Raw genomic sequence first — 17,152 nt, forward strand, 5'->3', positions numbered from 1 at the left:
GTTGGGGTCAGAGTTGATTGGGGGCAGATATGGCTGGGGTCAGAAGTGGTTGGGGTCAGAGAAGGTTGGGGTCAGAGATTTTTGGTGCCAGAGGTGGTTGGGGCCAGAGGTGGTTGGGGTCAGAGGTGGTTGGGGTCAGATATGGTTGGGGTCAGTTCAGGTTGGGGTCAGAGAAGGTTTGAGTCAGAGGTGGTTGGGGTCAGAGCTGGTTGGGGGCCGATCTGGTTGGGGTCCGATCTCGTTGGGGTCCAATATGGTTGGGGTCCGATCTGGTTGGGGTCAGATAGTTTGAGCCCAGCTGTTAGTGTGTTAGGTTACATGATTCTGGTCATCAGGCCATAGTGACGGAGAATCCCTTCAGACATGTCAGTAGAGCCCAGCTGTTAGTGTGTTAGGCTACATGATTCTGGTCATCAGACGGGGTACCAAGACAGAGTCAAACAGGGACGTACTGTAAGTGGAGACTATCGTCCCAGACCAGGGACGTACTGTAAGTGGAGACTATTGTCCCAGACCAGGGACGTACTGTGAGTGGAGACTATCGTCACAGACCAGGGACGTACTGTAAGTGGAGACTATCGTCCCAGACCAGGGACGTACTGTGAGTGGAGACTATCGTCCCAGACCATGATGCTTTGATCCCAGGTTCAATAACTCTGTTGTGCCCTTGAGGACCAAGGCACCATTGCAGCATATGTGTGTATCTGTTGGCATTGGGGAAAAGGCACACAAATCTCTTCTAACAAAGTGGCCAATAAAGTATAGATTTCTTATATTATATTATTTAAAAAAAATATATATTTGTACAATAATTAATTTAATATATTTAAACAGAATTATCCATAATGAAATCTTAATTTGAGTGTATCTGGTAGGCTATTCAACAAATAGTATTACAATACAATACTGAAGTGCATCATAGTTTGAGAGAGGTGCATAGCCTGTATGTCATGCCACTGTTCTGTATGCTGTGGGAGTTTCTGGAATTCTGAAGCGCTGGAATTCTCGTGACAACTTGGAGAGCCCCACATCTCCATAATTCCACCCGTAGACGTGTCCGCTGCACGTTGGAGAAATCTCAATGCATCTGCGCTATGATTCTGACGTCCTGTAATGGCTAGTGTGTCTTCAGATTTTGCTGACGTTTTCCACATTGCGCAAAGTGTTGAGTGTGCATGATTACCAGTTGCGGTCGTTGCTGATTCTGACCTGTCACAGGGGACGAGGGACGGGGGCACGACGACGATGTTGCTGTGGCTCTGACGTCATGGCGGGGCGCTATAACGAAGCCGACGGACTTCCATAAAAGTCGGTGCATCTCAAGCGTCTGCTCCACGATTGTTCCTGTGGTGTTCTTCTGAAGTGCACCTGTGTAGAGACACAACGATGCAGACCCATACACATAACCTCTCGTCTCTTCTGATTGCTGTGGGGACTCTGTTGTCCGGACTGCATGGTAAGAATAACCTCTCGTCTCTTCTGATTGCTGTGGGGACTCTGTTGTCCGGACTGCATGGTAAGAATAACCTCTCGTCTCTTCTGATTGCTGTGGGGACTCTGTTGTCCGGACTGCATGGTAAAAATAAAAAGATGATAAACCTGAACTTGGCTTAACGTTTTTAGGATGTTGTAGACTTGATTAAATTGGTCCAACTCTGATGAGGAACTTTTATGCAGCTCATATGCAGTGTAACACGGCTACGGCTGTAGTATTGTTGTTGTTATCATATGCATTCATGTTTAAAACAAATAGGAAAGATGTACCTGATTGACTCTGTTAACCTATAGGATCACAAGAAATATATCAATGTTTCATGATGTCAGATTGTACCTTCATCTAAAAAACACTATGAACTTCGGTTTGAGTGGGAATAATCAGAAAGTATTTATCTTAAATTGAGATATTGATAAACTATGAATAATCAATAGCAGTTATGTGGCATTGTCTTTCACTCCCTTATTCGCATGGCACAGTACTGATGGAAACAGATGGTGAGAGATGTAGGTGAGCTGAGGTGCCTGAAGGCAGGTGTAAGTCCTATCATTTAATCTTTGAGCATGTTGAATCCTGTTCAGCTGATGATACAGTAGTTACTCTGTTTGGGTCCGTCATTTCAGATGATAATAGGCTAGTGTTTGAGTCAGTTGGTCTGCTTGGTACTGAAACTGACCGGTACGGCCCAGAGCAGCAGGTTTTAGCCAATGGGAAGACCAGAGCAGCAGGTTTTAGCCAATGGGAAGACCAGAGCAGCAGGTTTTAGCCAATGGGAAGACCAGAGCAGCAGGTTTTAGCCAATGGGAAGACCAGAGCAGCAGGTTTTAGCCAATGGGAAGACCAGAGCAGCAGGTTTTAGCCAATGGGAAGACCAGAGCAGCAGGTTTTAGCCAATGGGAAGACCAGAGCAGTAGGTTTTAGCCAATGGGAAGACCAGAGCAGCAGGTTTTAGCAAATGGGAAGACCAGAGCAGCAGGTTTTAGCCAATGGGAAGACCAGAGCAGTAGGTTTTAGCCAATGGGAAGACCAGAGCAGCAGGTTTTAGCCAATGGGAAGACCAGAGCAGCAGGTTTTAGCCAATGGGAAGACCAGAGCAGCAGGTTTTAGCCAATGGGAAGACCAGAGCAATAGGTTTTAGCAAATGGGAAGATAGGGGCAGTACGTTTTAGCCAATGGGAAGACCCAGGTTTTATCCAATGGAAAGAACGTTGTCTTGGAATAATTCAGCAGGCAGACACTTTTATCAAAACAACAGTAGCCTCCAGTATCCTTCAGTAGCCTTCAGCATCATTCAGCATCATTTAGCATCCTCCAGTAGCATTCAGAAACCTTCAGCATCCTCCGGTAGCCTTCAGCATCCTTCAGAAGCCTTCAGCCTGCTTCAGCAGCCTTCAGTAGCCTTCAGCATCATTCAGTAGCCTTCAGCAGCCTTCAGTAGCCTTCAGTAGCCTTCAGCATCCTTCAGCATCCTTCAGTAGCCTTCAGCATCCTTCAGTAGCCTTCAGCCTCCTTCAGCATCATGTAGCCTTCAGCATCATTCAGCCTCCTTCAGTAGCCTTCAGCATCCTTCAGTAGCCTTCAGTAGCCTTCAGCATCATTCAGTAGCCTTCAGTATCCTTCAGTATCCTTCAGCATCCTTCAGCATCCTTCAGTAGCCTTCAGCATCCTTCAGCATCCTTCAGTAGCCTTCAGCATCCTTCAGTAGCCTCCAGTAGCATTCAGTAGCCTTCAGTAGCCATCAGTATCCTTCAGCATCCTTCAGTAGCCTTCAGCATCCTTCAGTAGCCTTCAGTATCCTTCAGCATCCTTCAGCATCATTCAGTAGCCTTCAGCATCCTTCAGCATCCTTCAGTATCCTTCAGTAGCCTTCAGCATCCTTCAGCATCCTTCAGTAGCCTTCAGCCTCCTTCAGTAGCCTTAGCAGCAGCCTTCAGCCTTCAGTAACCTTAGCCTCCTTCAGCATCCTTCAGTAGCCTTCAGCCTTCAGCAGCCTTCCTTCAGTAGCCTCAGTAGCCTTCAGTAGCCTTCAGTATCCTTATCCTTCAGCATCCTTTAGCCAGCCTTCAGTAGCCTTCAGTAGCCATCAGTATCCTTCAGCATCCTTCAGTAGCCTTCAGTATCCTTCAGCATCCTTCAGTAGCCTTCAGTAGCATTCAGTAGCCTTCAGTAGCCTTCAGCATCCTTCAGTAGCCTTCAGTATCCTTCAGCATCCTTCAGTAGCCTTCAGCATCCTTCAGTAGCCTCCAGTAGCATTCAGTAGCCTTCAGCATCCTTCAGTAGCCTTCAGCATCCTTCAGCAGCCTTCAGTAGCCTTCAGCATCCTTCAGCATCCTTCAGTAGCCTCCAGTAGCCTTCAGCATCCTTCAGTAGCCTTCAGTATCCTTCAGCAGCCTTCAGTATCCTTCAGCATCCTTCAGTAGCCTTCAGCATCCTTCAGCATCCTTCAGTAGCCTCCAGTAGCATTCAGTAGCCTTCAGCATCCTTCAGTAGCCTTCAGTATCCTTCAGCCTTCAGCATCCTTCAGTATCCTTCAGTAGCCTTCAGTATCCTTCAGCATCCTTCAGTAGCCTTCAGCAGCCTTCAGCCTCCTTCAGTAGCCTTCAGCATCCTTCAGTAGCCTTCAGCATCCTTCAGTAGCCTTCAGCATCATTCAGTAGCCTTCAGCATCCTTCAGCATCCTTCAGTAGCCTCCAGTAGCCATCAGCATCCTTCAGTAGCCTCCAGTAGCATTCAGTAGCATTCAGTAGCCTCCAGTAGCCTTCAGCATCCTTCAGCATCCTTCAGTATCCTTCAGTCTGCTTCAGCAGCCTTCAGTAGCCTTCAGCATCCTTCAGCATCCTTCAGTATCCTTCAGCAGCCTTCAGCCTCCTTCAGCAGCCTTCAGCATCCTTCAGTAGCCTGCAGCCTCCTTCAGTAGCCTTCAGTAGCCTTCAGCCTTCAGTAGCCTTCAGTATCCTTCAGCCTGCTTCAGCAGCCTTCAGTATCCTTCAGTAGCCTGCAGCAGCCGTCAGTAGCCTTCAGCAGCCTTCAGTAGCCTTCAGCAGCCTTCAGCCTCCTTCAGTAGCCTTCAGCCTCCTTCAGTAGCCTTCAGCATCCTTCAGCATCCTTCAGTATCCTTCAGCCTGCTTCAGCAGCCTTCACTAGCATTCAGTAGCCTGCAACAGCCGTCAGTAGCTTCAGTAGCCGTCAGCAGCCTTCAGCATCCTTCAGTAGCCTTCAGTAGCCTTCAGCAGCCTTCAGTCTCCTTCAGCAGTCTTCAGTAGCCTTCAGCAGCCTTCAGTAGCCTTCAGTATTTTTCAGAAGCTTTCAACATCCTTTAATAGCCTTCAGTATTCTTACGTATCCTTCAGTCTTCAGTCAGCCTTCAGTAGCCTTCAGTCAGCAGCCTTCAGTCCTTCATAGTAGTTTTTTCAGTAGCTTTCAGCATCTGCAGTAGCCTTCAGTAATTGAACCTTCATGACGTTTTTTGATGTTGACTTTGATGTATTGGAGAATTGCGACTCCATTTTTCCACAAGAAAATCCATAATTTGGTGTTTTGTTGATGTTGGTGGAAAATGCTTTCCCAGGCGCCGCTCCAGAATCTCCCATAAGTATTCAATTGGGTTGGTTTACATAGTTCTCATGCTCATCAAAGCATTCAGTGACCAGTCACGTGCTGTGGATGGGGGCCTTGTCATCCTGGAAGATTGCCTCTCCCATCAGGATATAAATGATTCACCATAGGAGTTGATCCCTCAGAATGGCTGTTTACCTTGCCCTCTAAGGGGTTGAGTAGACCTAAACCATGTCAGAAAAATGCACCCTACACCATAACAGAGCCGCCAGAACAGTCATTTACTCAAGTGTTTCCATTATTTTGGCAGTTACATCAGATCAGACGAATATCTCATCATATAACGATGAAGGAATAAATATTATAATTATGTTCATTTTTCTGTTTCTGTTTCAGGTGCTAAATGGGCATACACTGGTAAGTGGATTATTTATTTATGGCTAATAACTGTGCGATGTAGAGAGGTCTGAAGATAACATGGGAATGTAGAGATAACATGGTGATGTAGAGATAACATGGTGGTGGTAGAGATAACATGGTGGTGGTAGAGATAACATGGGGATGTAGAGATAACATGGTGGTGGTAGAGATAACATGGAGATGTAGAGATAACATGGTGGTGGTAGAGATAACATGGAGTTGTAGAGATAACATGTTGGTGGTAGAGATAACATGGAGATGTAGAGATAACATGGGGATGTAGAGATAACATGGTGGTGGTAGAGATAACATGGAGATGTAGAGATAACATGGGGATGTAGAGATAACATGTTGGTGTAGAGGGGCCTGAAGATAACATTTGACGTAATAAATTGAGCTAATATGTGAATGTTTCTTCACTCAACAAACTTTGCCCTCAGTAGCGAGGTTTCCATGGCGACAGATTTTCATGCAAATATTCTAAAATCTGCATAAATAAAATAGGCACATTTCCCCCCCACGCTGATTTTCCACCAAACTGACTTAATGCAGATAAAAATCAGTGCGTGATGATGTAATGCACCCAAATCTTACTTTATCACGTTTTCATGTACCAAATAAAAATGTAAAGGTTAAAGTATTTTACTTGCATTTTCAACTCTATCGATAGTTTTGTCACAAAAACTGTTGTGTTAAGTAGGAAATGTACCTACTCTGGTCTTGACATGTGGTCTCTAGCCAAATGTACCTACTCTGGTCTTGACATGTGGTCTCTAGCCAAATGCACCTACTCTGGTCTTGACATGTGGTCTCTAGCCAAATGTACCTACTCTGGTCTTGACATGTGGTCTCTAGCCAAATGTACCTACTCTGGTCTTGACATGTGGTCTCTAGCCAAATGTACCTACTCTCCTTCAGGTCTTGACATGTGGTCTCTAGCCAAATGTACCTACTCTGGTCTTGACATGTGGTCTCTAGCCAAATGCACCTACTCTGGTCTTGACATGTGGTCTCTAGCCAAATGCACCTACTCTGGTCTTGACATGTGGTCTCTAGCCATTATAATGTATAGTTTATGAGATATAATCCACATTATAATGTATAGTTTATTAAATATAATCAACATTATAATGTATAGTTTATGAGATATAATCCACATTATAATGTATAGTTTATGAGATATAATCCACATTATAATGTATAGTTTATGAGAGATGTGTCAGTCTAAATGAAGATGTATTATGGATAAGAGCAACATTATAATGTATAGTTTATGAGATATAATCCACATTATAATGTATAGTTTATGAGATATAATTAACATTATAATGTATAGTTTATGAGAGATGTGTCAGTCTAAATGAAGATGTATTATGGATAAGAGCAACATTATAATGTATAGTTTATGAGATATAATCCACATTATAATGTATAGTTTATGAGATATAATCCACATTATAATGTATAGTTTATGAGATATAATCCACATTATAATGTATAGTTTATGAGATATAATCCACATTATAATGTATAGTTTATTAAATATAATCCACATTATAATGTATAGTTTATGAAATATAATCCACATTATAATGTATAGTTTATTAAATATAATCCACATTATAATGTATAGTTTATGAAATATAATCAACATTATAATGTATAGTTTATGAAATATAATCAACATTATAATATATAGTTTATGAGATATAATCCACATTATAATGTTTTATTTTATTTATTTATTTAACCTTTATTTAACCAGGTAGGCAAGTTGAGAACACCTTTATTTAACCAGGTAGGCAAGTTGAGAACAAGTTCTCATTTACAATTGCGACCTGGCCAAGATAAAGCAAAGCAGTTCGACAGATACAACGACACAGAGTTACACATGGAGTAAAACAAACATACAGTCAATAATACAGTATAAACAAGTCTATATACAATGAGAGCAAATGAGGTGAGAAGGGAGGTAAAGGCAAAAAAGGCCATGGTGGCAAAGTAAATACAATATAGCAAGTAAAACACTGGAATGGTAGTTTTGCAATGGAAGAATGTGCAAAGTAGAAATAAAAATAATGGGGTGCAAAGGAGCAAAATAAATAAATAAATGAAATACAGTAGGGAAAGAGGTAGTTGTTTGGGCTAAATTATAGGTGGGCTATGTACAGGTGCAGTAATCTGTGAGCTGCTCTGACAGTTGGTGCTTAAAGCTAGTGAGGAGATAAGGGTTTCCAGTTTCAGAGATTTTTGTAGTTCGTTCCAGTCATTGGCAGCAGAGAACTGTAAGGATCCTTCAGTAGCGGCCAAAGAAAGCCTTTGGTTTTGGGGGTGACTCAGCAGTTCAGATATACCTGCTGGAGCGTGTGCTACAGGTGGGAGATGCTATGGTGATCCCAGCGAGCTGAGATAAGGGGGACTTTACCTAGCAGGGTCTTGTAGATGACATGGAGCCAGTGGGTTTTCAGCTTCAGCAGTATTCAGCGAGGGCCAGCCAACAGAGCGTACAGGTTCAGCAATGGTGGGTAGTATATGGGGCTTTGGTGACAAAACAGATTGCACTGTGATAGACTGCATCCAATTTGTTGAGTAGGGTATTGGAGGCTATTTTGTAAATGACATCGTCAAAGCCTTCAGATTGGTAGGATGGTCAGTTTTACAAGGGTATGTTTGGCAGCATGAGTGAAGGATGCTTTCTTGCGAAATAGGAAGCCAATTCTAGATTTAACTTTGGATTGGAGATGTTTGATATGGGTCTGGAAGGAGAGTTTACAGTCTAACCAGACACCTAAGTATTTGTAGTTGTCCACGTATTCTAAGTCAGAGCCGTCCAGAGTAGTGATGTTGGACAGGCGGGTAGGTGCAGGTAGCGATCGGTTGAAGAGCATGCATTTAGTTTTACTTGTATTTAAGAGCAATTGGAGGCCACGGAAGGAGAGTTGTATGGCATTGAAGCTTGCCTGGAGGGCTATACATAAATGTATAGTTTATGAGATATAATCCACATTATAATGTATAGTTTATGAGATATAATCCACATTATAATGTATAGTTTATGAGAGATGTGTCAGTCTAAATGAAGATGTATTATGGATAAGAGCAACATTATAATGTATAGTTTATGAGATATAATCCACATTATAATGTATAGTTTATGAGATATAATCCACATTATAATGTATAGTTTATGAGATATAATCCACATTATAATGTATAGTTTATGAGATATAATCCACATTATAATGTATAGTTTATGAGATATAATCCACATTATAATGTATAGTTTATGAGATATAATCCACATTATAATGTATAGTTTATTAAATATAATCCACATTATAATGTATAGTTTATGAGAGATGTGTCAGTCTAAATGAAGATGTATTATGGATAAGAGCAACATTATTTGTATTTGTCAAACAGCAGTCAAGCATCGATCATCATGTCACCAGAATAAAACCCTCAATATTTATTGGGGAGCAGCATCAAGCTCATCACCAGGCACTTTCACCATCCTGTGAAGTTCATCATCACTTATTTCATCTGTGGCCTAATAAACTATATAGTTTCCCGAGTCGTATTGGGAGGACCACACAACATATCTTCTCCTGACTCCAAGTTTACTTCAATATGATGGTTATTATATCAATCTTTGTTTCCACCTCCATGTCTTACATAATTAATTTTACCATCACCATTGTCACGACTTCGGTCGACGTCGCCGGCCTTCTAGCCATCACTGTTCCATTTTTCATTGTTCCATTTGTTTTGTCTTGTTCCCCACACACCTGGTTAACATTCCCTAATCACACTGCATGTATATATATTCCTCTGTTCCCCCCCCCCCATGTCTTTGTGTGGAATTGTTTTGTAATGTGTTTAGTGTTACGCGCCAGACTGGTTGGTTCCCCGGTTATTGTGTTTAGTGTTACGCGCCAGACTGGTTGGTTCCTCGGGTATCGTGTTTAGTGTTACGCGCCAGACTGGTTGGTTCCTCGGGTATCGTGTTTAGTGTTACGCGCCAGACTGGTTGTTTCCCCGGGTATTGTGTTTAGTGTTACGCGCCAGACTGGTTGTTTCCCCGGGTATTGTGTTTAGTGTTACGCGCCAGAATGGTTGGTTCCCCGGGTATCGTGTTTTGACCCGGAGTATGTTTATTGTCATACATTTGCATTATTGTGAGTGTTTTCGTGCTTATTCACTTTTGCCATTGGCTGGGGATTTTTTTGACGCAGTTGCGTCTGTCTTTTGTGCTTCTGCCAAATAAAGTGCGCCTGATCACAACTCTCTGCTCTCCTGCGCCCGACTCCTTACCAGTAGCGCACAACCTTGACAACCATTATGAAGAAAAATGCATTATCTGTCGGCGTTTATAAAATTGTACCGAAAGTTTCCATCACAAACTTTGGATGTAAATGTGGTTAGTGAGCTGAATGCATAAAAACACGAGTCAAAATACACATTTATATTTGCCTTCACTGTAAAAAAGCCACCTTAACCATTGATTAATAAGCGTTATCCTGTGAGTTGGGTAGACTTCAGAAGGACAAGAAATTGAGCTAATGAGTAAATGTTTGTTCTCTCAACAAAGTTAGCTCGAAGTGAGCTGAATTTGAAAAAGCTTGTTGAGTAAAATTACTAATTCATTTTGCTTTTCATGTTGCCTATTTTTATCCATAACAGGTGAACGGTTTATAAATTACAGTACTTTTTGTATGTTGTCCCTCTATTAGAGGAGCGAAAGTATTTACGCAATTGAAAGGCAACCAGCTGCAAGATGATTGTGATGTTGTTTTTTACAGTGTACTAGACTAGATTATTGTTTTGACGGTCTGCTTCCCCTGTCTCAGACTGTGGTCCTGGTGACATAGCCTAATGGACCTGTCTCAGACTGTGGTCCTGGTGACATAGCCTAATGGACCTGTCTCAGACTGTGGTCCTGGTGACATAGCCTAATGGACCTGTCTCAGACTGTGGTTCTGGTGACATAGCCTAATGGACCTGTCTCAGACTGTGGTCCTGGTGACATAGCCTAATGGACCTGTCTCAGACTGTGGTCCTGGTGACATAGCCTAATGGACCTGTCTCAGACTGTGGTTCTGGTGACATAGCCTAATGGACCTGTCTCAGACTGTGGTCCTGGTGACATAGCCTAATGGACCTGTCTCAGACTGTGGTCCTGGTGACATAGCCTAATGGACCTGTCTCAGACTGTGGTCCTGGTGACATAGCCTAATGGACCTGTCTCAGACTGTGGTCCTGGTGACATAGCCTAATGGACCTGTCTCAGACTGTGGTTCTGGTGACATAGCCTAATGGACCTGTCTCAGACTGTGGTCCTGGTGACATAGCCTAATGGACCTGTCTCAGACTGTGGTTCTGGTGACATAGCCTAATGGACCTGTCTCAGACTGTGGTCCTGGTGACATAGCCTAATGGACCTGTCTCAGACTGTGGTCCTGGTGACATAGCCTAATGGACCTGTCTCAGACTGTGGTCCTGGTGACATAGCCTAATGGACCTGTCTCAGACTGTGGTCCTGGTCCTGGTGACATAGCCTAATGGACCTGTCTCAGACTGTGGTCCTGGTGACATAGCCTAATGGACCTGTCTCAGACTGTGGTCCTGGTGACATAGCCTAATGGACCTGTCTCAGACTGTGGTCCTGGTGACATAGCCTAATGGACCTGTCTCAGACTGTGGTCCTGGTGACATAGCCTAATGGACCTGTCTCAGACTGTGGTCCTGAGTGACATAGCCTAATGGACCTGTCTCAGACTGTGGTCCTGGTGACATAGCCTAATGGACCTGTCTCAGACTGTGGTCCTGGTGACATAGCCTAATGGACCTGTCTCAGACTGTGGTCCTGGTGACATAGCCTAATGGACCTGTCTCAGACTGTGGTCCTGGTGACATAGCCTAATGGACCTGTCTCAGACTGGTCTGATGGCTAATGGACCCTGCAAGTGACATAGCCTAATGGACCTGTCTCAGACTATTGTTCTTGACATAGCCTAATGGACCTGTCTCAGACTGTGGTCCTGGTGACATAGCCTAATGGACCTGTCTCAGACTGTGGTTCTGGTGACATAGCCTAATGGACCTGTCTCAGACTGTGGTCCTGGTGACATAGCCTAATGGACCTGTCTCAGACTGTGGTCCTGGTGACATAGCCTAATGGACCTGTCTCAGACTGTGGTCCTGGTGACATAGCCTAATGGACCTGTCTCAGACTGTGGTCCTGGTGACATAGCCTAATGGACCTGTCTCAGACTGTGGTCCTGGTGACATAGCCTGATGGACCTGTCTCAGACTGTGGTTCTGGTGACATAGCCTAATGGACCTGTCTCAGACTGTGGTCCTGGTGACATAGCCTAATGGACCTGTCTCAGACTGTGGTCCTGGTGACATAGCCTAATGGACCTGTCTCAGACTGTGGTCCTGGTGACATAGCCTGATGGAGTTGTCGATTATTGGGTGCCTCCCTGCCTAAAAATACACTACACTAAAAGTACATTACATCAACTACATCACACCTACTGAGACCCACATGTTCTCACCCTTGATCAAGGCAGTTAACCCCAGGAACTGCTCCCCGAGCGCTGATGACGTGGACTAAGGTTGTGTTAACGACGGAGGACTGGTAGATTTCCACTTCTTAACTATAGTTTATTTTCTGGATTATTGAGATCACTCTGATATACCTACTGATCTACATTATTAATATATCTGCTGATCTACATATCATTATTAATATATCTGCTGATCTACATATCATTATTAATATATCTGCTGATCGACATATCATTATTAATATATCTGCTGATCTACGTTTCATTATTAATATATCTACTGATCTACATATCATTATTAATATATCTACTGATCTACATATCATTATTCATATATCTGCTGATCTACATATCATTATTAATATATCTGCTGATCGACATATCATTATTAATATATCTGCTGATCTACGTTTCATTATTAATATATCTACTGATCTACATATCATTATTAATATATCTACTGATCTACATATCATTATTCATATATCTGCTGATCTACATATCATTATTAATATATCTGCTGATCTACATATCATTATTAATATATCTGCTGATCTACATATCATTATTAATATATCTGCTGATCTACATATCATTATTAATATATCTACTGATCTACATATCATTATTAATATATCTACTGATCTACATATCATTATTAATATATCTACTGATCTACATATCATTATTAATATATCTGCTGATCTACATATCATTATTAATATATCTGCTGATCTACATATCATTATTAATATATCTACTGATCTACATTATTAATATAGCTACTGATCTACATATCATTATTAATATATCTGCTGATCTACATATCATTATTAATATATCTACTGATCGGCATATCATTATTAATATATCTACTGATCTACATATCATTATTAATATATCTGCTGATCTACATATCATTATTAATATATCTGCTGATCTACATATCATTATTAATATATCTACTGATCTACATATCATTATTAATATATCTACTGATCTACATATCATTATTAATATATCTACTGATCTACATATCATTATTAATATATCTACTGATCTACATATCATTATTAATATATCTACTGATCTACATATCATTATTAATATATCTACTGATCTACATATCATTATTAATATATCTACTGATCTACATATCATTATTAATATATCTGCTGATCTACGTTTCATACATATACATTTTACCACAGTACTTACAGCTGTTTTGTTACATATACATGTTACGACAGTACTTTGTCATTATTCTCTGGAATAAACACAGATTTGTTATGGCAATGAGTTCATATTTCCGGAATAAACCCAGATTTGTATTGGCAATGAGTTTATATCTCTGGAATAAACCCAGATTTGTTATGGCAATGAGTTTATATCTCTGGAATAAACCCAGATTTGTTATTGGCAATGAGTTTATATCTCTGGAATAAACCCAGATTTGTTATGGCAATGAGTTTATATTTCTGGAATAAACCCAGATTTGTTATGGCAATGAGTTTATATCTCTGGAATAAACCCAGATTTGTTATGGCAATGAGTTCATATTTCTGTTCTGTATTTTGAGGTCTAATGTTTATAGTGAATGGAGGAAATGATTGTGGTTTTATGAAGGTCTGTGGGTAGCTGGACCATCCTGTTAATTCATGACTTACGCCTGATTTATATTTAGATGGGTTTGGTATGAAATGTGTTTGTCCCCCACCCAGTGACAGCTCATTAATGACAGAGACACCGCCTGTCTGTCTTTCTGTCTGTCTGTCAGATTCTTTTTGCTGACTGTTATCACACCCTGTAAAACCAACATGGAAAACCACTTCCCAAGAGAAACATTAACGACAGGGTGCAGCTATCTTTATAACCAAGTTTATACCACTATGTCCGATCAGCAGGCAGTGAGGTTCTTTTAATTCATTTTAAATGAGAGACCTGTCTGCTGTCTGTCTGTTAACTCTATTCAACAATCAGCTGACTGTCAGACAGTGGCACCCAGGAAAAACACTTCCTATTCTAACTTCCTGAGAGAAACATTTGCAACAGGGTGGTGTTGTAATGTAATGCTAATTCATTTCGATAAATTATATCTGAAATGTGGGAATGTGTTAGTCCCCCACCCTGTAGTCACAGGTGACCCTTCCAGATTAGCAGTGGACATGGAGATCATTTAGATTAGCAGTGGACATGGAGATAACTTAGATACCTCTGCTGCAGTTCATAACTCAACTCATCTTCCAGATTAGCAGTGGACATGGATATAATTTAGATTAGCAGTGGATATGGAGATCATTTAGATTAGCAGTGAACATTGAGTAGTCTTAACATTCTGTATACTCCACTTGTCCTTAGGGTAAAAAAAAAAAATGACCCGCCTTCACTAAACCCCTAAAATAAAGCAGCTTAATTGAGTTTTAAATAATTTAATGAATTAATTATAAACCCCCAAATGTATTTTGCTTGAAGAAACAACCTGTCATTCATCACAAACGTTGTGAATATCTGGGTTTTCCCTCTTCACAGTGCAGAAAGACTGCATTTAATCAGTGGACACCACTCGTTTTTACAACAACACACCTGTCAATAGTTGTTTTCTTTACTAAAGTAGAGGTTTATTATTATTATTATTATTATTGATAAAGGTACTGCATAGGTGGAAACATATTTTGTTTTAGCAAGAGATAGCACTTGTATAGCCTAAGAAAGTGGTAGAAATGTGCAGAAAGTAGTTTTGAATGTATTTTATTGAATGGAAACAATAACAGTCTTGAACTATATATACAATGAGGAATTCAACTACAAAATACAAAAAGTGTGAAAGACTTTCAGTGGCATCGTGGAAAATCGCCCTTCCACTCTCTGCATCCCAGAGACTACATGTAGCCTCGTCTCGTGACCTATACACACCCGCTCAGATTAGCAGCCCTATGTAGCCTCGCCTCGGGACCTATACACACCCGCTCAGGTTAGCAGCCCTATGTAGCCTCGCATCGGGACCTACACACACCCGCTAAGATTAACAGCCCTATGTAGCCTCGCCTCGGGACCTATACACACCCGCTCAGGTTAGCAGCCCTATGTAGCCTCGCCTCGGGACCTATACACACCCGCTCAGATTAACAGCCCTATGTAGCCTCGCATCGGGACCTATGCACATCCGCTAAGATTAGCAGCCCTATGTAGCCTCGCATCGGGACCTATACACACCCGCTCAGATTAGCAGCCCTATGTAGCCTCGCCTCGGGGCCAATACACACCCGCTCAGATTAGCAGCCCTATGTAGCCTCGCCTGGGACCTATACACACCCGCTCAGATTAGCAGCCCTATGTAGCCTCGCCTCGGGACCTATACACACCCGCTCAGATTAACAGCCCTATGTAGCCTCGCCTCGGGACCTATGCACACCCGCTCAGATTAGCAGCCCTATGTAGCCTCGTCTCCGGACCTATACACACCTGCTCAGATTAGCAGCCCTATGTAGCCTCGCCTCGGGGCCAGTACACACCCGCTCAGATTAGCAGCCCTATGTAGCCTCGCCTCGGGGCCAATACACACCCGCTCAGATTAGCAGCCCTATGTAGGCAGGCAGGTCAATCTCATCCATCCTTTTCCAGTTGTCTCCATATTTACAGAAACCCTCCAAATTTGTCATCTCCAGGATGATTTTTTCGATGGCTGGTGTGATGGACATGTAGAATGTCGAGGCGATGTCGTGGGCAACTGCATGTCTTGTGGGCCCTGGGGTCATCCTTATGACATTTTGTGCTGCCATCCTGCCCTGCTTGTCATATGGTGAGAAGGACCATGTTATTTATCTCTCTTTCATCTCTTTCACTCTCTTTCACCGTCCTCTTCTTCATCTGAAGATGATGCATTGTGCTCTGGGTTGTATTCTTCACCGTCCTCTTCTTCATCTGAAGATGATGCATCATGCTCTGGGTTGTATTCTTCACCGTCCTCTTCTTCATCTGAAGATGATGCATCGTGCTCTGGGTTGTATTCTTCACCGTCCTCTTCTTCATCTGAAGATGATGCATCATGCTCTGGGTTGTATTCTTCACCGTCCTCTTCTTCATCTGAAGATGATGCATCGTGCTCTGGGTTGTATTCTTCCCCATCTTCTTCTTCAGATACCTCCTCTTCTTCTAAATAATTGTTCTCTTGTTCCTCCTGGACATCTGAAGAAATCAGATCTATGACCTGTTGGGCACTGAAGCGTGCCTCTGACTGCATTCCCCATTAGTATAAAATGCTTTCATGAATTTTATGTGTGTGTGTGTGTGTGTGTGTGTGTGTGTGTGTGTGTGTGTGTGTAAATGATTTTATAACTGCTGGGTCAAAAATGACCCTAAGACAATCTTTGTACCCTGGTGGTGTACAGACAATCGTTGTACCCTGGTGGTGTACAGACAATCGTTGTAGCCTGGTGGTGTACAGACAATCTTTGTAACCTGGTGGTGTACAGACAATCTTTGTACCATGGTGGTGTACAGACAATCTTTGTACCCTGGTGGTGTACAGACAATCTTTGTAACCTGGTGGTGTACAGACAATCTTTGTACCCTGGTGGTGTACAGACAATCGTTGTAGCCTGGTGGTGTACAGACAATCTTTGTACCCTGGTGGTGTACAGACAATCTTTGTACCCTGGTGGTGTACAGACAAGCGTTGTAGCCTGGTGGTGTACAGACAATCTTTGTACCATGGTGGTGTACAGACAATCTTTGTACCCTGGTGGTGTACAGACAATCTTTGTACCCTGGTGGTGTACAGACAATCTTTGTAACCTGGTGGTGTACAGACAATCTTTGTACCATGGTGGTGTACAGACAATCTTTGTACCCTGGTGGTGTACAGACAATCTTTGTACCCTGGTGGTGTACAGACAATCGTTGTAGCCTGGTGGTGTACAGACAATCTTTGTAACCTGGTGGTGTACAGACAATCTTTGTACCATGGTGGTGTACAGACAATCTTTGTACCCTGGTGGTGTACAGACAATCTTTGTAACCTGGTGGTGTACAGACAATCTTTGTACCCTGGTGGTGTACAGACAATCGTTGTAGCCTGGTGGTGTACAGACAATCTTTGTACCCTGGTGGT

General features: G+C 42.3%; 1 protein-coding gene across 1 annotated transcript in view; it reads left to right on the forward strand.

The window, feature by feature from the left end:
* The first annotated feature begins 1,098 nt into the window (after positions 1–1,098).
* Positions 1,099–17,152, forward strand: part of ca12 (carbonic anhydrase XII) — a 55,254-nt gene continuing 39,200 nt past the window's right edge. The window contains exons 1-2 of the mRNA XM_042326731.1: positions 1,099–1,456; positions 5,447–5,467. Coding sequence (XP_042182665.1) covers positions 1,387–1,456; positions 5,447–5,467 — 91 coding nt within the window. The 5' untranslated portion in view covers positions 1,099–1,386. The remainder of the gene's footprint in view (positions 1,457–5,446; positions 5,468–17,152) is intronic.

Source organism: Oncorhynchus tshawytscha, linkage group LG01, assembly GCF_018296145.1.
Source record: "Oncorhynchus tshawytscha isolate Ot180627B linkage group LG01, Otsh_v2.0, whole genome shotgun sequence".
In the NCBI taxonomy this organism is placed as follows: Eukaryota; Metazoa; Chordata; class Actinopteri; order Salmoniformes; family Salmonidae; genus Oncorhynchus; species Oncorhynchus tshawytscha.